The sequence below is a fragment of the Anolis carolinensis genome, chromosome 2 (genome assembly GCF_035594765.1).
Source record: "Anolis carolinensis isolate JA03-04 chromosome 2, rAnoCar3.1.pri, whole genome shotgun sequence".
In the NCBI taxonomy this organism is placed as follows: domain Eukaryota; kingdom Metazoa; phylum Chordata; class Lepidosauria; order Squamata; family Dactyloidae; genus Anolis; species Anolis carolinensis.
Genome location: NC_085842.1, coordinates 211,630,437 through 211,653,052, shown reverse-complemented (window position 1 = coordinate 211,653,052; position 22,616 = coordinate 211,630,437). Strand labels below are relative to the sequence as shown.

Genomic DNA, 22,616 nt, shown 5'->3' with positions numbered 1-22,616 from the left:
ATAACATTCCTTCTACGGACTCCCGGCGAAGGCCATGTTTGTTGGAGGCAAAGCCCTTTCTATCTCCTCGCGCGAGAGTTTGGCCGCATCCATGTGTCTTTCTACGTTCCGCCATCTTTCTTGTGGGCAAACGGCTTTACGCTCTGGCCAATGAGAAATTATATCACGTGAGAGCTGGGGCTTGATTCCACGTGGAAGAGCGAGGAAGGAACCGATAGTCATCATGGCAAGCAGGAAAACTTTATATATTCGCTCTCTCTATATATATATATATGTATATTTGTGTTTATGGATATGTACTTGTAAATAATATATTTAAGTGTGAATGGTTCTTTCTTTTGGGCTGAGTGAGCAGAGAAGGCATCTTCCTAAAGAATTTAGTTTGGCTTAAGTGTTGGGACTTAGGGTCATTATGCATCTGCACTGTTGAATTAATGCAGTTCGACAGCACTTTAACTACTATGGGTTAATGCTATGGAATCCTGGGGTGGGTGGGTTGTAGTTTGATGAGACATTTGCATTCTTGGACAGAGAAGGCGAAAGGACTTGTAAGACTGCAACTCCCATGGTTCCACAGCATCGAACCATGGTAGTGAAAGTGCTGCCAAACTGCACTAATTGTACAGTGTAGATGCTATCACAGTTAAGGGTATATTGCAGCTGTATACTTGCTAGAACCCTTCAACACTGCTCCTACATCCCAGGATCTGATCCCGGATTATCCGCTTATCACAGATTATTTGGCAGTGGAAACTCATATAATCCAGTTCAAAGCAGATAATGTGGAATCAGATCCAGGGATATAGGGTAGAAGGGTCTTAGTCTTTAAGCCTTATGTGAGAAGCCATGTGGTGGAGTGGCTTGAGCGATGATGACTGCAACTCTAGAGATCAGGGGTCAAATCCCTGCTCAAGCCAGAAAACCTACTGGGTGACCTTTGGCAAATCACACTCTCTCAGCCTCAGGGGAAGGCAATGGCAACCCCCTTTTGGACACATCTTGCTAAGGAAACAGTGATAGGTTTGTCTTAGGGTCGTCATGCGTCCGGAGTGACTTGAAGGTGAACAACACACACAAGGATTGTGTGTTATAAATTGACATGTTGCAGCTAAAGCAACAAATATCATCAGGGCATCTTAAAGACTCAAGCATTCTGCAGATTGGAGCAGTGCCTCTTAAAGTATCTGATGTAGAGGACTGCATGCAAAGACACACATATTTGCTATTGACCAGTACCATATTTATGCCCATTGGGTTTCTTTCTTTCTTTCTTTCTTTCTTTCTTTCTTTCTTTCTTTCTTTCTTTCTTTCTTTCTTTCTTGGCAGCTGATGGTTTCTGGAGCAGGACTGGTCTACAGACAACCACCTTGTGCAGCACTCAACTAGCATCCATCAGATGCTATCTTAGTGCTATTCTAGCTATGCCTAGTAATGACTGACTTTGTAACATGGGAGTGAATGCAATTTGTCATATTTCAGATATTTGTGTGTGGGTTGGTTTGGATTCTTTTCTAATTTGGAATTTTTACTATAAAGAGTATGTTATCCTCATTTTATACTTTTGATATTAAGTGAAGTAGTTGTGGCATTGAACTACTTTGTTTATATGTATGTTAACTACCCTGAGTCTCTCTGTAGTATTATTATTATTATTATTATGCATCAAATCTTTCTCCTTGTTTTGAAATTTGGACCTAAAACCTGATAACCACAATAATATGCACAGTTAAATCCACATAAATTAGTGTTATGTCTTTTGACTCAATGTAAATCCACTAGCATTAAGTAACATCTGTTTGCAATTCGTGGGGAATAGGAGCACGGGCTTAATTTCAATTAAGTTGAGACTAGATGGATTCAGATTTTAAAAACATATTTTCAAAAGCCCTTTTTAGCTGTTTCAGGGACAGACCCATCCTTATCCTTCAGGGAATATTTATTTGAGGAAAAGGAGAGGCATAGGGTTTACTTGTCTTTCTGTTCATGCCTTTGTGTTTCTATAGCTACGCCGAGAAGCCCGCCAGAGGCGAGAGTACCTCTACCGGAAAGCCCAAGAGGAGAAACTGAGGACTCTCCAGGAAAAGAAGGAAAAAATCAAGAAAGCACTAGATGGTATTTGCTACTGGCTTGTATTTTATAAAATGCATGTAGGAAGAGGCACCCTTTGGGCTGAATCTTTTCAGTTTCCAAAGAAGTCATCTCTGGAGCTATCTCTGGAATTAATGACATGAAGCAGAAAGAGTGAGAACTTTGAAAAGAAGGAAGCCTTTTCACTTGATCACATTTTCTTGTTTCTATTACATGTTCATTCCCCCAGCCAATATGATTGTATCAATGTGTATTTATATTACTTTTTCTTGCTTAGCTGTTTGGAGAAACGATGGAGGAGATAAATGCATTTTGAACGCCAAGTAAAGGTGGCCTTGCATTTCCCTACACTATGCCACTGCTGCTTAAACTGTGGGTCCTGACCCCAAATGGGCTCAATGTTAGGATCATGAAAAATTTGGCAACAGTAAAAGCTTTCTGAATGCCGTCCTTTTACACAAATCTGTTAGCAACGATGTGTAGTGTTTACAGTGGACTCTGCAGAAGATGCTGCAGCTGTACTCCACAAAAAAGAAAATCAGCCTGCTTAGAAAGCCTTGCGAATTCTAATATGTTATCAGTAAATGTTTGATTTTTATACCTATCTATATACCTGGGGTCACATAAACATTTCTTGGTTGGAAAGGGGGTTGTGAGTGGAAAATGCTTAAGAAACCCTCACTAACACCATGGATGGCAGTGATGATGGGCAAGCATGCCTCTGGCAGGGAAGTGGAATGACAACGACCCTCCTCTTTGTTTTTTCTAACTCCTCTTTCATTTTTCCTTCAAGAGAACTGCCTCATCCCCACAGAACTGCGGAAGGAGGCCCTTGTGCTTCAGAAGGAGCTTGAATTTGATGATGGAGGTGGAGAAGGTAAATGGTTGGCTTTAGCAAAATGACTGGACTGAAAACAATTTAGTAGGAAAATGATGCCATTGAGTGTGGTATCTTTAGCCTATATCTATTACTCATCATGGCTGAAAGACAAAATGGCAGCAAAGGAACTGAAAGAAGGCAAAACCAACCCAATAGGCCCAATGGTAGACTAATGACAAAGCATAAAAATAGAAAATATCATTGAAATAGAAAGTAAATCACAGAACAGAAGATGGGAAAATAGCTCTCTAAATCAAATGCCCATTTAAAATAATTATTTTCTAGCAGTTGGCCTTCAACAAGGGGAATAGATGAGCCTCTTCAACAGGGAGTTGCAAAATTATCAGAGGCACTTTGAATTATATCAGAAAATCGTCTAGCTGTGAGTGAAATTGTTGGAAACTCACGCCATCCTTAATAGTAGGATCTGATAAGTAGCTTGACTGGAGCTTTCTGAAGTTGCTGAGCCTTCTATACATTCTACAAAGAACATGTTGTAGGAATTCAGATGAGATGCAACTAAGATATGTGTCACGGTAGCCATATCACACCCTCAGAAACTGATGTATTTGGGCAAAAGTACATGCTCTAGCTGCTGCTGAAATCCAGGCATCCAGGTCTTGGAGCAGAGCCTTGAAAAGATAGCTTATTTGGACTGTGGCACTCAGAATGCTGCAGCAAATTTTTCAAAGCTCCTTCTCAGAAAATCCAAGATTATTCCTAAAGTCCAAATGAGTGTGCAAGAGTTGCTACTTCTTTTGGCCATCCATTCCTGTTTCTAGAATATGTAAGAGGTGATGGTTTTGATTGTTGCTTTTTTTCAGTTTACTGTATCCTAAACTTCATTCAAAGTTTTTTTGCGTGATCACAGCATTTGAAACTGTCCATAGCTTAAACTACTCAAACCCATGTCTAGTATCTCTCCTCAGATCTGATTTAAGATATCTAAAAATGAACACCATAATGCCATAACTATCTCTTGAAATATCTGCCTTCAAACATGACATATATATCACCAAAGAGTAATCAGTGTCTTTCCTCTTGCTGCCGTCGTCATTCTGGAGATTGACTTGAAATGCTAAGGGTTGACCTTGGGACATGAAGAGTTTGATAAAGGTGCCCTGACAATACAAATTTTCTTTTTTCTCTATCATTGATTAACCACACAATTGATGCTATCCTACTTATTTTGACTTGGATTGGAGGTAGTCGCTTCTGGCAATCTTGAGTTCTAGTACCTTGTTTTTTATGTGTTTGTGAATGTGTGGGTGTTAAATGGCTATAATTTTCTCCCAGGCCAAATTCTGTTTCCATTGTTATGACAGATATCAGCTAAGTACATTGGGTGGAGATTGGGGTTGTTTTTTCATAAGTTTAAAAGGTATGTCCAGGTGAATTTGTAACTCCTCTATTGCCACGGCAGGAGTGACAAGCCATGTGGATGATGAGTATCGCTGGGCTGGTGTGGAGGATCCCCGTATTATGGTTACCACTTCTCGTGACCCCAGCTCTCGTCTCAAGATGTTTGCCAAAGTAAGCAAACAGCCATTTCCCCCTTTCTTTTTCTGTGGGAGGTGTGGATAGGATCATCCTCTTGGTGGCTTAGTGGAAGAGTTCATACTTTTTCTGTAGAAGGACCATGGTATTTTCCTTCCATTTCCAGCCAACTCACTTATGCCTGGGATAACTTGGAAGGCTAGACTGGAGATTTGCTAGAGGTTTCACTTTCTGCTAGAGTTCAGGGCTTATTGCTGGAGGATTTATAACAAATGCCTGATAGTACAATTAGATCCACAGAACCTATACTAGCAGTTTCACTTAACCTCACCTGAGGAAAAAAAGTGGTTTCCCTAGAAATTTACAATGTCTCCCATGTGATTCTATAGTATGTTTCCCCCGGATATTATCATAAAGTCGCCCTGGAGTATGTCCCTCTGGGAATGTATGGGTTTTCAATAGTGACACTATTATTTTTTTTTTATTTACTACATTTATATCCCGCCCTTCTCACCCCAAAGGGAATTCAAAGTGGCTTACAAATTATATGTACATACAATATATTATATTATTAGCATAGCACAATATTAGCATTATATATTACTATATTGTACTATACCGCTATACTGTAATATTGTTAGTAATATTACATGTAATATATAATTAATATTATTATATTGTATAATTATTAGTATTATATTATATTACAATATATATTATCGATATTATATGTATATACAATAAATTATATATTATTGTACTTTATATTGCATATTATATACAATATACTATATATATATATATATATATATATATATATATATATATAAAAATAAAATAAAAGTGAAATCGGAGTATGTATCAGCGTTTTGATTGGCCTGGCGGAATATGTGCTCGCGTTTTGATTGGCCTGGCGGAATATAGATCAGCTTTCTGATTGGCCGGCCGGAATATGGGCCAGCTCTGATTGGCCGCCACTTTCGCAGGCCACTGGGATTGCTGAGGGAAAAACTACTACCAACTGGCTTCGTTCGGCCTACTTATCTCCTCAGAACGATGCTAGCTTTGGGAGAGTTAACAGCTTTCGGCCTACACTTTGGTAATAAAAAACACCACTGCCACCACCAGAAAGGCCGGACCTGGACCAAACTTGACACACATCACCCCTACGATCCATGAACCCACTGACAACAGATGGCCCCCTTTGGCCCCTCTGCTGACATGTTTAAGGCCTTCCAGGCTGGCCCCACGCCGCTAGGCCCAAAAGGAAGACGCCATCTTGCCTCAGCTTTCAACTTCTTTGTAAGGCCCTACTTTCCTCAAAAGACAGCAGAGAACATTGTTATTATCGTTTTAATGATATGCTTATGAACACTTCTAGCCCCCAAAGCCCCAATCCAAGCCGCCTTTGATCATTTTGCTAACACGTTTCAGGCCTTGCATCCTGGCTCCATTGTGCTAGGCCGCAAAAGAGGCGGCCATTTTCCCTGTTCCAAACAGAGCAGCTTTTGCCTGTGTCTTTTGGATACAGCACTCTCCTTCAACAAGGTCAGGCGGCAGTACGTAGATAGTGTGATGACCCATGGGCCTTGTAGTCCTGCTCATGACATTGTGATGCCTGATGAAGAAGAAAACTTGGGTTTTTTACCTTCCCAGTCAGAACTGGATTCTTCCCAGACAGATTCTTCCCAGCCAGATCTGGGAACCTTGCACCTGCAAGAGGGTTATGTTCCAGAAGTATGTCAAACAAACACTGAGGCTACATCTCCTGTGTTTTCTCGCCATGAGTTTTGTAAACAACAGAGAGGCTTGGAAGCGGCCTCGCGCAGGAGTGCTAGAATAATTGCTAAGAATTTAGCCAATTAAGCCTGCTTTCCATGAGAATCTTTAAGGAGTCAAACATCTGGTCTCAGAGATTAGCTTTCGTTTCTGGTTCCCAGAGAACTGCTCTCAGCGGGAAAGTTAGACTCTATATAGGTGTTTTACCCGCGGAGTAACTTTGCGGAGTCAATTCGTCAGCCTCCGGAGCGAGTTGTGTCTGGACAGCGCGCTCCGATTCAAGCCTCGTTCCTGTTCAAGCCTTGTTCTTGTTTTCAAGCCTTCGCTCCTGTTTCCCAGCCTTGTTTACCTACGGACCTTGCCTCGCCTTTCAGGACTAAACCTTGCCTTGTTTCACGGATTTTACCAAGTAATTCCACGGATCTTGTTCTTGTTCCTTGTTACCTTGTGCCACGATTCAAGCCTTGCTTTCAAGTATCAAGTTAATTCCTAGCCTTGCTCAAGTTCATGGACTAAAGGACCTTGTCATCTCCCCTCACTTTGCCTGGCAAAGTGAGTGTTTCGGTTATTGGATTACAACTTTGGACCTTAATATTTCATATTGGACATTGTTTCTTTGGACTAATTTTGACCTTTCCTGAAAGGTCTGCTTCTGGACTAACTTTTACATTTGCTTTTATTAACTTTATATATTTCCTTAATAAAGATATTAGATAGAATCTGGCCTCTGCGTATGGTTATTGGTGCTCTGTAGCCTGGGTCGTGACAGTTTGACTCCGCCACCCTAAGTACCAATTAACCTCGGCCAGAATGTCTACCGGAGCCGGACCTGGACCGGGCGGCCAGCCGATTACCTACACCATCGACAAGGATGAGGTGGACCGAATCCGTGATAAGCTCAATGCACAGGATGGGGAAATAAAGGGTTTGAAGGAACGCGGAATCCGTCTTCCGGCCATGGCGTTGCCAACCAAGTTTACTGGAGAAGCTTCTAAGGTTCATGTTTTCCGTCGCCAATGTCAAGCTTATCTAGAGGCCCGTGCTGCCGAGTTTCCCCAAGAAGACATCAAGGTGGCGTGGGTTTACAGTCTTCTAGACGGGCCAGCGGCCAACTGGGCGACGGCACTGTTCGACCAAGCCTCTCCACACCTAAGATCAGCGCAACGCTTCTTGGACCACCTTAAGGAGACTTGGGGAATCGAGGACAATTTGGAGGCAGCCGGTCACAAACTCCGCCGCCTCTTCCAAGGAGACAGACCCATGTCTCAGTACATAGCCGAGTTCCGAGTGCTGGCCCACAACACCGGCTGGAACGATGTTGCCCTCAGAGGACAATTTCGGGAGGGTCTCAACATTGAAATGCTGGAGGAAATCTCCAAGGTGGATCCTCCCCAAACGCTTGAAGCACTCATCGATCAATGTTTACGGGCCGAAGTCATGATTGCCAACAGGAAACAGTGGGTACGAGGCCAGAGCGGTAGAGCTGGGGCCCGTCTTGCGGCGGCGTCCTCCACGGAGACGATGGCGTCTGAGACGGCTGGCACACAGCCGGCGGGGGAAGCCAACGACCGGGCGTAGAGAGGCTCGCCAACCCGGTCAAGAAACCCATTCAAGAGCCGCCAACCGGGGTCCTGTTCCTTCTAGTGGTCACCTTATGGTCAGCAAAAAAGGGACCCGTCATGATCCACGCCATGATAGACTCAGGAGCTACCAACAATTTCATTGATAGAGAGTATGCCGACTCTCTGGGATTACAATATCATGACTTCAAGAATGCCCGTGTGGTGCAAGCCATCGATGGCCGCCCTCTCAAGACGGGCCCCGTAAGCCAGTGGTCGGAACCCACCAGGATGTGGATAAGGGAACATATGGAAGAAATTTCCTTCTTTGTTACTGAGGTTCCCCATTTCCCTGTGATTTTGGGGATTCCATGGCTGACACTTCACGACCCAAGCATCTCCTGGTCCAACAGAGAACTGCAGTTTGCTTCAAAGTACTGCCAAAACCATTGCCTCGTAGCCAAGGTCTGCCATGCCACAGACACCGAGCCCATTATCACCTTGCCAAAGAAGTACTCCGAGTATTGGGATGTATTCAATGAAAAAGAAGCCGAAAAATTACCCCCACATAGACCTTATGACTGTGCCATTGACTTGGTGGAGGGGGCCCCGATCCCGCGAGGGCATCTCTACTCCCTGACTGAACCAGAGCAAGAAGCTCTCAGGGAATTCATAGAGACAAACCTTCGCAAGGGATTCATCAGACCCTCTCAATCCCCAGCCGCCTCCCCAGTGATGTTTGTGAAGAAGAAGTCAGGGGAATTACGTTTGGTGGTGGACTATAGAGCATTGAACAATATCACTAAGCGGAACAGCTATCCCCTGCCCTTAATCTCGGATCTACTAGACCGACTTCGAGGAGCCAAGGTCTACACCAAGCTGGACCTGCGGGGGGCTTATAATCTAGTTCGCATCAGAGAAGGGGACGAGTGGAAGACCGCCTTCCAGACTAAATTCGGATTATTCGAGTCCCGAGTTATGAATTATGGTTTATGCGGAGCTCCCGCAACGTTCCAGCATTTTGTCAATGACATTTTTCAGGACTATCTAGATCGGTTCTTGATCATCTACCTGGACGATTTTTTGGTGTTTTCTAGATCACAATCAGAACATGAGAACCACGTTAAAATGGTGTTACAACGATTGCGGGATCATGGACTTTATGCCAAGCTGGAAAAATGCGCTTTTGATCTACAAGAGGTAGATTTCCTGGGGTACCGCATCTCGCCTCTAGGGCTCTCCATGGACCCGACAAAAGTTTCAGCAGTATTGGAATGGCGGGCGCCAACCAACAAGAAAGAGGTGCAGCGATTCTTGGGGTTCGCGAACTATTACCGCAAGTTCATTCCAGATTTTGCCCGCTGGTCTGACCCAATCACCAGCTGCATCCGTGGAAAACAGCCCTTCCGCTGGACTGATCAAGCAGAGAAAGGGTTCCAGCAACTAAAGAAATTATTCACATCCCAGCCAATCCTTCAGCATCCAGATCCTGAAACCCTTTTTGTGGTGCAAGCGGACGCCTCTGATGTGGCAATTGGGGCTGTGCTCCTACAACCGGTGGGAGATCACCTTCATCCTTGTGCCTATTATTCTCGTCAACTAACCGCACCAGAGAGGAACTATACCATTTGGGAAAAAGAACTATTAGCCATAAAGGCAGCTTTTGAAACTTGGAGACATTGGCTAGAAGGGGCCAAATTTCCCATTGAAGTCCACACTGATCATCGGAATCTAGAACATCTAAGAACTGCCCGCAAGCTAAATCAGAGGCAGCAACGTTGGGCTTTATTCTTTGAACGTTTCAACTTCCAGATTCATTATGTGACCCCAGCCCAGACCAAACAAGCAGACGCCCTGTCACGTAAACCGGAATACGCTGCAGGACGCAAGGAGACCTTTGAATCCCAACTACTACAACCCGAGAACTTTGCCACGCTCACAGTGGGGAACACCAAATCCACTCCCATTGATTCAACTCCCTCTACTCCAGGACCCATCTGTGCTCAAGAAATCAGGGCTAGTCAGCAAGCAGATGCCTGGGCGCAGGACCAACTTCGTCAAGGTCTGCATTTTCCCTTTTCGCTTAAAGATGGACTGCTTTGCTATAGAAATCATGTTTATATCCCACCCGGACCGGGCAGGGAAAAAGCACTTCGTCTGTGTCATGACTGCAAACCAGCAGGGCATTTCGGACTATTTAAAACCATGCATCTGATCCTAAGAGATTTCTGGTGGCCCAAGATCCGCAAAGATGTGGAAAAATATGTCAACACCTGCCCAGTATGCCAGCGCTCCAAGATAAGAAGGGAGAAGCCCTCAGGGCTTCTACACCCCCTTCCTACCCCATCTCGCCCATGGGAAATAATTTCTGCGGATTTTATCACTGACTTACCACCTTCCTGTGGATTCACCACGATCCTAGTGGTGGTGGACCTTTTCACCAAGTTAGCCCATTTCATTCCCTGTGAAGGCCTTCCCACGGCCCAAGAGACTGCAGATTTATTCCTCCAACATGTTTTCAGACTACATGGATTGCCCAAGAGTTTGGTCACAGACCGTGGATCCCAATTCACCTCTCGTTTCTGGAAGGCACTACAAAAACTATTGGGCATAGACTCTCGTTTATCTTCAGCTCATCATCCCCAAACGGATGGGCAAACGGAGCGCACCAATGCCACTTTGGAACAGTACCTTCGCTGTTATGTAAACTACCAACAGGACAATTGGGCTTCTCTGTTACCACTGTCGGAGTTTGCCTACAACAATGGAGTCCAGGCTTCTACAAAAGAAACGCCGTTCTTTGCAAACTACGGCTTCCATCCACGTTTCTTTCCCCCTGTCATTGAAACTTCAGAAGTTCCCGCAGCAGAGGATTGGCTGCAGGAACTCACAGCGGTGCAACAACTTTTGCTCCAGCAACTGGAACAAGCCAAGGAGGACTATAAACGTCACGCGGACAAACATCGCCAGCCGGGCCCCGAAATCAAGGTAGGAGATCGGGTTTTTCTGTCCACTCGCTTTTTGCCCTCCCATCGCCCTTGCCGGAAGTTAGATGCCCGTTTCATTGGCCCCTATCCAGTGGTGGCGCAATTAAACCCCGTGACTTTCAAACTCCAACTTCCGCGTTCAATGCGCATTCACCCAGTGTTTCACCGCTCCCTGCTCCTTCCGGCGGATGGTGTGCGGCCAGATGTAGACCGGCCGGCCCCCGTCCCTATTTTGGTGGATGGGGAGGACGAGTTCGAGGTTCAGGACATTTTGGATTCTCGCTTTCACCGCCGCCGCCTGCAATATCTCATTGACTGGGTGGGTTTTGGCCCTGAGGAACACTCTTGGGAAGACGCCTCCACAGTCCATGCTCCTGATCTAACCCGTCGCTTTCATCAGACCTATCCCGCCAAGCCGCGACCTCGCGCCTCGGGGAGAGAGTCCCAGTTTGGGAGGGGGCTTGAGGAGGGGGATAGTGTGATGACCCATGGGCCTTGTAGTCCTGCTCATGACATTGTGATGCCTGATGAAGAAGAAAACTTGGGTTTTTTACCTTCCCAGTCAGAACTGGATTCTTCCCAGACAGATTCTTCCCAGCCAGATCTGGGAACCTTGCACCTGCAAGAGGGTTATGTTCCAGAAGTATGTCAAACAAACACTGAGGCTACATCTCCTGTGTTTTCTCGCCATGAGTTTTGTAAACAACAGAGAGGCTTGGAAGCGGCCTCGCGCAGGAGTGCTAGAATAATTGCTAAGAATTTAGCCAATTAAGCCTGCTTTCCATGAGAATCTTTAAGGAGTCAAACATCTGGTCTCAGAGATTAGCTTTCGTTTCTGGTTCCCAGAGAACTGCTCTCGGCGGGAAAGTTAGACTCTATATAGGTGTTTTACCCGCGGAGTAACTTTGCGGAGTCAATTCGTCAGCCTCCGGAGCGAGTTGTGTCTGGACAGCGCGCTCCGATTCAAGCCTCGTTCCTGTTCAAGCCTTGTTCTTGTTTTCAAGCCTTCGCTCCTGTTTCCCAGCCTTGTTTACCTACGGACCTTGCCTCGCCTTTCAGGACTAAACCTTGCCTTGTTTCACGGATTTTACCAAGTAATTCCACGGATCTTGTTCTTGTTCCTTGTTACCTTGTGCCACGATTCAAGCCTTGCTTTCAAGTATCAAGTTAATTCCTAGCCTTGCTCAAGTTCATGGACTAAAGGACCTTGTCATCTCCCCTCACTTTGCCTGGCAAAGTGAGTGTTTCGGTTATTGGATTACAACTTTGGACCTTAATATTTCATATTGGACATTGTTTCTTTGGACTAATTTTGACCTTTCCTGAAAGGTCTGCTTCTGGACTAACTTTTACATTTGCTTTTATTAACTTTATATATTTCCTTAATAAAGATATTAGATAGAATCTGGCCTCTGCGTATGGTTATTGGTGCTCTGTAGCCTGGGTCGTGACAGATAGGTTGATCCACTGTGACGGCACTTCCTCATTCCAACGTCATAAATTAGTTAAATTTGCCTCCCCACTTTATAAGTGGTACCTTATTTCCTACTTGATAGATGCAACTATCTTTCGGGTTGCTAGGTCCTTTGGCTCTGGGAGTTATAGTTCACCCTTATATAGACAGCACTGAACCCAGCCAACTTCGGATCTGGACCAAACTTGGCACACTGCCTCATCATGCCCAACTGAGCATACAAGCATACTTGATAGATGCAACTATCTTTCGGGTTGCTAGGTCCTTTGGCTCTGGGAGTTATAGTTCACCCTTATATAGACAGCACTGAACCCAGCCAACTTCGGATCTGGACCAAACTTGGCACACTGCCTCATCATGCCCAACTGAGCATACAGGCAGGGTTTCGGGGTGATTCTCCTTTGGCTCTGGTAGTTGTAGTTCACCCTTATACAGATAGCACTGAACCCAGCTGATGACGGATCTGGACCAAACTTAAGTGATATTTCCTCACATCCCCAAACAACTCAATGCCGTCTACTAATAACCCGGGCACCGCCGGGACCCCAAGCTAGTATATATATAAAATACATATTATATTATTAGCATAGCAATATATGCTATGATATGCTGGGACTGGATGTCAGATAATTTAATGACGTTTGCTCATATTTCTAGTTTCAAATAACCACAGTCTAGCTGAGAATATATACCCTGTGGATATGAAGAACTTACTGTACATGCCTAGTATTACTCCTGCCTTCATTTGAAAGAGGAGACTTTCAAGATGAAAGTATAGAGGTTTTAAGGGACAGAGCCTTCAGTTTAGAGAATTATGCTTCAACCAGACTTGTTGCAAACGGTGCCTTAGGCATTGTTACCCAAGCCCAGTGACCATAGTTTAAACAAGACTACTGTGTCCAAACAAGGAGACTTATATCACTAGCTTCCTTCTTCCTCTATTGTTTAGGAGATCAAACTGGTTTTCCCTGGAGCCCAGCGCATGAACCGCGGCCGACACGAGATGGGTGCTTTGGTTCGTGCCTGTAAGGCCAATGGAGTCACTGACCTGCTGATTGTGCATGAGCACCGAGGGGTACCTGGTAAGTGGCTTACCTTGGATTAGGCAGTGGACAAGCCTAGTGATCTTCCAATATGGGGTGGGCAGCTTTGTCTCTCCAAGTATTGTCAGATTGCACCTCTCAACATCTCTGCATGTTGTAGGTATTGTTTGGTATTTCTGTTAAGCAGACTGCAGCAAAGCCAGTGCATCCCCAGCCAGGGATACATGATTGTGGAGAAGTATGCAGGATGCTCTGGTAAGGTTAAAGTGTAGAACATATGGTTATTCTTACAGGAAATCCAACTTGGCTGGGAAAGATTATCCACTCTGAGTCCCCTTTGGGGTGAGGAGGGTGGTATATAAATATGACAAATAAATAAGTAAAATAAATACCTATACAGTGAAACCTTGACTTACAAATGAACTAACTTATGAGATTTTGAGATTCGAGCCATTGCTCAGTTGATTTTTTATTTTGACATGTGAGACTAAATTTGAGTTAAGAGCTAGCCTGAGAGTACACAACTTGCCATGTTAAGCAGGGCTTTAAGGGAGCAATCAGGAAAACTCCTTGCTCTTGTCCTTACTATTATTTCTGAAATCCCAGGGATTTAGGAAACCATTAGAAAGCTGAGGGGCCAGTAGTCTATCATCAGTAAATTTTTATCCTGATTAAAATAGGCAAATTACACAGATGCCTGTCGTTCTAATTGATCATTGCAGAAGATTTTTACTGAAGTTTCCCACTCATAGAGGACTTTATTGAAAAGAAACAACCTGAAAAAATTACAACATATCGTGTTGGGGCTGTGTAATGACATTTTCCTCACACATTTTGGAAATGTTTTGAAAGAGAGGAAGAAACAATCCTCCAGGTTTTTATTGAAATGCCCTGCAAGTGAAAGTGAGGAAAGTGTGGCAAAAAAGGCAAATGTCCATCATGATGATGATGATGCAGAAGAAGATTAAGTGAAGTCTGATTTTGAAGGAAAATACACACTCTACACTTAATAAATCCAGTTTATTTGTTTACATCCTCTTTTATTATGTATTATTATTTTGTATACATTATTTGTTATTTATAAAGTACATTGTTCTTATTTAAAAATACTTAATAAAAATCGGTGGGGTTTTGGGGGGCTAGAACCGATTAATAGCTTTCCAGTTCATTTCATTGGGGAAGTTTGATTTGTCATAAGAGCAATTTGAGTCAAAAGCTCGGCCACAGAATGAATTAAACTCATAAATCAAGGTATCACTGTACTTTAGTTCTAGCGTCCCCAATAGCTGATTTTCCTGTGTGGGGGTCAGTCATCCGGAGGCTAAAAGTTTTATTTTCCCTTTCTTGATAAAGGGTTGTAAAATACTGATTTAATGTTTTTGGGAAATGGCCTCTGCAGGGAAGAATCAAAAAGGCTAAATCAAGGAAACGGAGATGAAAACAAAAAGGCAGGTGGACATTCTAGAGCTCCCTCTATCCATTATTATGTGCAAGTATTTTCTATGCAGGCTTGGCCTGATGGGAGTTTTAGTCCAACAGATAAATCATTGCATGTTCCCTACATTTCTTCAAATAGGAATTTTGGTGGTGTGATTAAACATTGCTAAATGTGAAATTGTATTTTTTTATCTAATTTGTGTGGTGGGAATAGGGAGCAATTTAGATATTTACCTTGGGACACAATATAGCTTAACCAACAAAGATCCCCATGGCATCTTAAATTCGAATACTGTTATCATATCACTAACTTTATTCCCTTGTGAAAAGTGTCGAGCATAGCTGACTTTGTCTGGGTGACATGAAACTGCTTTCTTATAAGCAATTTTAATGTGGACATCCTTTGTTTTAATAATGGCTCCTTGTCGTCTGCTTGATCTGGGTTGATTGAGGGAAAACTACTCTCGCTCAGCACTAGAGCACATACTGTGCATGGATACTCTTCTCTAAATTGATACTTAGTGTCTTGAGGTATGATCAGAAAACACTCAAAACTATTGTAGAACAGGGATGGGAACTTTTGGCCCTCCAGGTATCTTGAACTATAATACCCACAATCCCTTGCCTTTGCCTGTATAGGGCTTCTTAGAGTTGAAAACATCTGGAGGACCAAAGCTTTCCCACCCATAATGTAGACCAGGTGGTATGTATGGTCCAGGTATGGTTCTGATATGGTTGGACTGTAACTTCCAGCAGCCTTTATCTGCACAGATGATTATAAGAAATGCTAGGAGTGGCAATCCAACAGCATTTGGAGGGCTGCACTTTGCTCGTTCATGTAGATGGTATGGAGTTAAATAGACCAAGGCATGGCTTCTGTCAGTGTCCCAAGCATAGCAGGACTTGATAGACTTTCTTTCATCACAACAGGCTGAGTCTTCATAGCCAGGCTGATCTACTGCTAGAGATCTTGACTGGTGAGTGACCCAGCCAGATGGGGACTGGACTTGCCTAACCTCTCCAACTCTCTCACTTCTCAGATGGGCTTATAGTCAGCCACTTGCCCTTTGGCCCCACGGCTTACTTCACACTCTGCAACGTGGTCATGCGCCACGACATCCCAGACATTGGCACCATGTCGGAGGCCCATCCCCACCTCATCTTTCACAACTTTACTTCTCGACTTGGACAGCGGGTAAGGAGCTCCCTAAAAGGCATAGTTGGCTTTAGCAAGAGAGTGGGGTGGGACAAAGTGAGACTAGATTACAAAAGAGCTCAGAAATAAAACCAGAGTTGAAATTAGTCTGTAGCAGCAAAAACAAAAATCTGTTCAACAGAGGCATTAGAACCTTAGCTTGTGCTGACTGCAGTTCATGAATTTTCATACATGGATGGACACAAGAAAGATAGAACTGAAATGAAAAAAGTACAGCTAGCCATAATGTCATTATTCATATGGCATTTCCTTAAAGATAGCTGTTGGTGGTAACCGTGACTTCTTGGCAAGGATAAATAGCGAATTGCTATGTAGGAGCTAGGAAAATTTTTAAAAAGCCTTTTCTATCTGGGTGGGCAAGCTGGAGGATTTTGTTTAAGCTACATTTTTAATGTAATGATTACTTTCCACACTGATGTCTGGATTAGAACACAATTATTCTTCAGATTCTTTATTTTTCCCAATTTTGTGTTGTAACTCAAAGCTCACAAAAGCACTTGCAGCCAGCCTTCCATATCCACAGATTCAATTATCTATGGTTTAAAAATCCAAGGGGGGGGGGAGCAAACCTTGATTTTGCCATTTTGTATAAGGGTTGCCTTTTTAACCATCCTGATTATAATAGGACTTCAACATCCATGGATTGTGATATCCATAGAAGGGCTATATTTCAATATACCTGAATTCATTCATTTGGATCATTATATTTCTATTAATACAGCTTAAATTCAGTGTACTGAATGTGCTTGCAAATTTTGCTTCTATTTCTAATCAGGGGAGGGAGGGATGACAGAGCCACCTCCAATATACTAGAAGATCTGCACGACTTTGCTTTTCTTTTAGACTTCTACAAATGTATTTAATCTTCTATCACCAAAGCAAAAAAAAACCCTCTTTCCTCTTTTTTCCCACCTCACTCAGGTCTCCAGCATCCTGAAATACTTGTTTCCAGTGCCAAAAGAGGACAGCAAACGAGTCATCACTTTTGCCAACCAAGAGGACTATATCTCTTTCCGGTACTGGTGCCTGTTTAGCCTTTTAACTGAAGTTGAGTGAAAAAGATCCCTCTGCCCTCCTTGGTGTTTAACAGACCACAAAAGCAGGGAGGTTTTTGGGGGGATGGGAATGATGGAAGTGAGATGTATTTTAAAGGCAGGTTATGCAGAAGATCTTGCTGCTGCTCCAACCTCTCTTTGCTCTTTGGTGCTGCTACTTGCCATATCCTTTTTGAGGTAGAATGCATTGTGATGTCATTCCAGGCTGTTCTGGAATGAAGGATGATAGGCAAAGTAACCTTTATCAACACAGAAATTTGCTCTCCCTTTTAAAGTACAGTAAAAATGGTCCGTTGTTGCTTTTTTCCCCAGTGGAACTGCTCCGTGTTCCCCATCAAAACCTATTTTGGGACAATATGTGGCTCGGGACAAGCTCTAGCACAGTGGTTTTCAACCTTTGGTCCTTCAGATATTTTGGGTTTCAGCTCCAATAACAACAACAACAACAATGTATATATTATAATTATTTAAGGATTTTTCACTTAAAGAGATTCAAAGTGGTGAACAGTGGTAAATATTGTAAAAAAAAAAAAAAGCGAGGGAGAGAGTTCTTCAAAAAGTTTCCGCATTTGTACTTATGCTGTTCATGTCAGTTGCTTTAGGCACCCAGTTTACTGAACTTAAAGCTATCATGAATCAGAGTATAGGCAGATCCAACATTCACATTCAGCTTTCCTGTGATAATTTTGGCTATTATTCTGCTGTTTTCGCCAATCAGCTTCAGGGCTCGCTCTTTATTCCCCATAGACAGGGCTGTAGCTAGACGTCTGGAGTACTCTGCATCTGTATCAGCAGTACAGCCATTTCAAACATCTCAGTCCACTCATAGATTATGTGAGAGTGAACGTCATCCCCATACTGAAGACATATGAGGAGATGGATTTGTGCTTCCAGCTCACAAGAATAGTATGACAAAACGTTTTTCTTCTTTGGTGCAATGTATAAGTTTTGTAGCCATCTTCACAAGGTGATAACTCTTATACTAAGTTGCAAGGTGTGCTGGCTTCCCAAACAGACTACTCATATGGCTCTCTCAGATACGAGCAATCACTACTCTTCCAGCCCCCCATATAAAAGTGCAGAATCTTTTTGAAGATCTCTTGTACAATATACAGTTAAAAACCTAAAGGCTATTAAAATAGAATTAAACCAGGAACTATTGAAAATTCCTGATCGTTGGTCAAGCTGGCTTCTGGGAACCAAGGTCTGAAACGTTTAAGATGCCCAGAGTTTGAGAACCGCTGCTTTATTACAACTGAAGAGAGACAAGCTGTCTTTAAATTTCTACAGGAGAAGGCATTGATGCCGTATATAGTCTAGTCATACAGATTTCTTTGGTAGGAAGCAGTTTTCTGTCATGTTTTCTGAATAAGGTGTAGAAGAATATGTTTACGTTTCTTTTCTTTTTTTGCTTTTTCTGGGGCTGATTTATAGAGTCAGCAGCTAGCTCAAGTGGCGAAACCTCTTCCTAGATTGCGCCACATGAAACCACAAATGTTTCTATTTAGGATGTTTGTCAGTGTCTCCTAGCACTGACATCTTATCTTAACCATAGCTATTTTTTATCTGCAGACACCATGTTTACAAGAAGTCTGATCACCGGAATGTGGAACTCACTGAAGTTGGGCCACGGTTTGAAATGAAATGTAAGTAACATCTACAGCGACGTGAATGGAGAAAGAGGAAGTCTTGCCTCCACCGCAAACTTGAAGGGCCTTAGTCTTGCCACTCATCTCCCAACCTCAGCTTTTTTGTCAACAGCATGAACATAATTGTACAGTCAGACTTCTGTTTCTGCAGGGGATATATTTCTGGCCAGACAGTGGTTACCTGAATCCATTAAATACCATTAAATTACCTGACTTCCAGTCCTTCCTCTAGGACTGGAAGTCAGGTAATTTAATGATGTTTTGTTGAACCAGGAATTTTATAGGTTTCTCCAACGCTATAGTAACTGCCAAGGAAAACATACCTCAGAATTGCTTAGAGAGCCCCCAATGTGGATAAGTGAAACCAAAGATAAGGATTGTGGGAGTTTTATTGGACAGATGTTTTGCTTCTTCTTCGTGGTGCTTCTGTGGAAATCACACTGATGGGATTTCCTGGGCCTGCACCCCGATTTGGTGAATTGCTAATACAGTAGAGTCTTACTTATCCAACATAAATGGGCTGGCAGAAGGTTGGATAAGCGAAAATGTTGGGTAATGAGGAAAAGTCTTAAATGTCAAATTACATTATGATTTTACAAATTAAGTACCAAAATAACATGTTTTACAACAAATTGACAGAAAAAGCCATTCAATACATGATAACGTTATGTAATAATTACTGTATTTACAAATTTAGCACCAAAACTTCGCAATATATTAAAAAATTGACTACAAAAACATTGACTACTAAAAAGCAAACTGCGCTGGATAATACAGAACATTGGATAAGCGAAGGTTGGATAAGCGAGACTCTACTGTATTTCTATCCAGATATACTTCTGCAGCCATAGACTGAGCCTGATTTTAACATGGGCAGTAAAACCATGTTTCAGATTTGGGGAAAGTGTTACAGGAATATAAGTAGTGGGGGGAAAGATGTTACATGAGGGAATGCTCTTTGTATAAATAAAACTAGCACCTAAATAAGATTTCTGGACTTCCAAACATACAGATTATCTGATATTCTGATTTGTGTGTGTGTGTGTGTGTATTTTCGATATGGCCTCCCCCACCTCACACACTTGATTTTTGAAGTAGTAAAAGGAAGTTTACCACCTCAGTTGAAATTTAAGTCATAACCCTTGTTGGGTTCCCTAACTATATATGGAACAACTTATGTTGCTGTGATTTCCATGTAGTCAGCAAATGTAGAGAGAACTGAGAACTCAGCAGCCCGCACTACTCTGAATGTTGGCAGCATTTGGAAAACTTGTTTTTTTACATAAAACGTAAGCCACACCTTCTGGAACATGAGTTGTTAAAAAGGAAGTCTAGCCTACAACCCCCAGACTCTCCCCACCAGCAGCCACACAGGCCGGTAGATTCTGGAAGTTGTAGCCCTAAAGAAATTCTTCTGAGCTCTAGATTATAAACAGTAGCTCTGTTTGTGAGAAGCTCCTGCTGACTTTTTCTTCTCCTTGTGTAACCCATTTTGTCTGTGAAAACCCATTGTGAGCATAAGAGGCGATACTGAGTGGAAGAGAGCAAGGAGAAGGAGATAAAGTTCCCAAATGGGAACACCCTTTGCCTTGCCTTCTCTTCTGTCAATGGAGAGATTGCTCTGGACTCAATGCACATTGCAGGTTTCTGCAGAGCACCTTGCCCCTTGATGTTTAATAATTATGCATGTATGCCGAATTTGCCTAATTTATACAGGCAATTAAATTCAGTTTCCTTTGGCATAGAGCTTTGCATCTGCTTTAATAAGCTGTGTTCTAGGCTCCCCAGTGTGGTGCCATCATTACAATATGTATTTGAATGTGGCAGCTTCTTTTCTTGATCAGATGCTTGGAGGCTTCTTGGGAAAATCTTCCTAATTTTAAAAAAGGCCAGGAGAAAAAGAAAGACTGTCTTACTCTTTTTCCTGGCCTTCTTTAAAATTATCTTAGTTGGCTGCTTTGTGCTGCAAAAAGGAAAAAAATGATTTGAAAGTATGCCAGACTAGTATGGCCCTATGGACCCCCATCCTGATGGAATTTGGCTTTTCCTCAACTTTCTGGAACTATCTGTTTTCCCTGCAACTAAAAAGTGCTACTTGTTTGTTCTGTTTTTTTTCCTTTCACAATGTCATATTTTATTGTTAAAACCAAAACAAACACAATTCATGACTGACATTCAGCCAAAATTGCACCAAGGAGTCAGTTTAAAAAAACCCAAACTATCCACAGCACACTTTGTACAAATGATGAAAACACTTAACGTTCTCTACCGCAAACAAATGCACATATTTTGTTTTCTTACGACATTTCAAGAAATAGGAACCTGGTTGTCCTTACGGTCACGTCAGCATCTATGCTGCACAAAAGGAACTAAGCGAGACTTCTTTCCCCCAGCTCCAAAATGAGAGCAAGCAGTTTTGCCTTCAAAGAAAGCAATTCATACTCTTTTCCATAAAAACCTGTTAGGAGATATTCTGTTAATATTTTATAGGTTCACTTCAGGAAAAAATCCTTTATACCACATGTTTTAACATTTTTCTTTGAGTCTGATTCATGTCCAGTGATTAATTCTTATGTATTGAACCATTTAAATAATGTTAGATGGTTTTCACATGGCATGTTTAAAACCAGATCCTTATGTACATTTCTCAAAATGTTTTGTCATGAAATGTGGCTTCCTTAGGAATGTTTATTGAGAAAAAACCATTCATTTTAGCCACTTTTTTGAGCAAACTGTATCTCTGAAGGCCAGAAAACTACAGGAAGGCACCATCTGGCGGTTCCTGACAACAGGAACAGTGTTTCAGAGCCATGTAGAGATTAGTTATGTGAAGCTGAGGTGGCATAGTGGTCAAAAATATGAATAGTGAGTTGGAAATCTCTAGTTCACTCATGAACATATAGAGAGGTCCCAGATTGATTCATGATGTGAAGAAAATGAGGACCTCCAGATATTGTTGGAGTGCAACTCCTATCTGAGACCCAGATAGTATAGTTAATAGGAAGTGATGATCACAAGCTCCTGCATCTGGAGTGTCACACATTCTCATTCCTGCTTTTAAACTAAGGACCGGAAGGAGTGTCCTTTATTTGTTATTGGGCTTTGGTGGCCATTTTCCACCAAAAGGAAATAAAGAAAATATAACTTGTCAAATTCAATACATATTGTCCAGGTTTGATCATTGATCTTCACCAATCCAAGGTGTATGTGCATTGCCTGTGAAGAACAACAGCTGGCCCTTATCTGAAGCTTTTGTTTTCTTATTACAGTATATATGATCAAATTGGGAACCTTGGAGCAGGAGAATACGGCTGACGTGGAGTGGCGCTGGCACCCATATACACGCACAGCCAAGAAACAGAAGTTCCTCAGCACTGAGTAGTTACATGAATTCCAAAATGCCTCTCAATTTCCCTCTTGTAGGACTTACTTCATCCCTATCAAGATGCTGCGATGTGCTGACAGGACAATAAGCCCTGGACTCTTTGGACTTGCCTTTTTTTACGTCATAGAATTAAAATTTGCTCACTGTAGCCAGTAGCTAGCAATGGATCCAATTACCTCCATGTCTCATGAATCTTCTAGTTTGTCAGCATTTCTTGGCAGTGTGTGGAAATAGATGGTACCTAAAATTGGTATTGTGAAATGGATTCCTTTAACACCTTTCCTTTGCATCAGCTGAAACCTTCTCCATATTGCAATTGTATGGAGAATATGTGATAAAGCAGTGGTTTTCAACCTGAGGTCCCCAGATGTTTTGTCCTTCAACTCCCAGAAATCCTAACAGCTGATAAACTGGTTGGGATTTCTGGGAGTTGAAGGCCAAAACCATCTGGGGACCCCAACGTTGAGAACTACTGTCATAAAGGAACAATGACATCTGAGAGATAAAGGTCTCCTTGATTTTTGCAAACCATTTGATACAATAAATCCTTGTGTTAGCTCCAGTTTT

At 42.5% G+C, this 22,616-nt stretch overlaps 1 protein-coding gene across 1 annotated transcript; it reads left to right on the top strand.

The window, feature by feature from the left end:
• Positions 1-77: 77 nt before the first annotated feature.
• Positions 78-22,611, top strand: imp4 (IMP U3 small nucleolar ribonucleoprotein 4). Its single transcript, XM_008103568.3, has 9 exons — positions 78-226; positions 2,004-2,112; positions 2,882-2,965; positions 4,392-4,501; positions 13,214-13,346; positions 15,785-15,939; positions 16,882-16,976; positions 18,588-18,661; positions 21,934-22,611. Exons 1-9 carry the CDS (start codon positions 224-226, stop codon positions 22,044-22,046), a joined length of 876 nt encoding a protein of 291 aa, XP_008101775.1. The 5' UTR covers positions 78-223; the 3' UTR covers positions 22,047-22,611.
• The last annotated feature ends 5 nt before the right edge of the window (positions 22,612-22,616 follow it).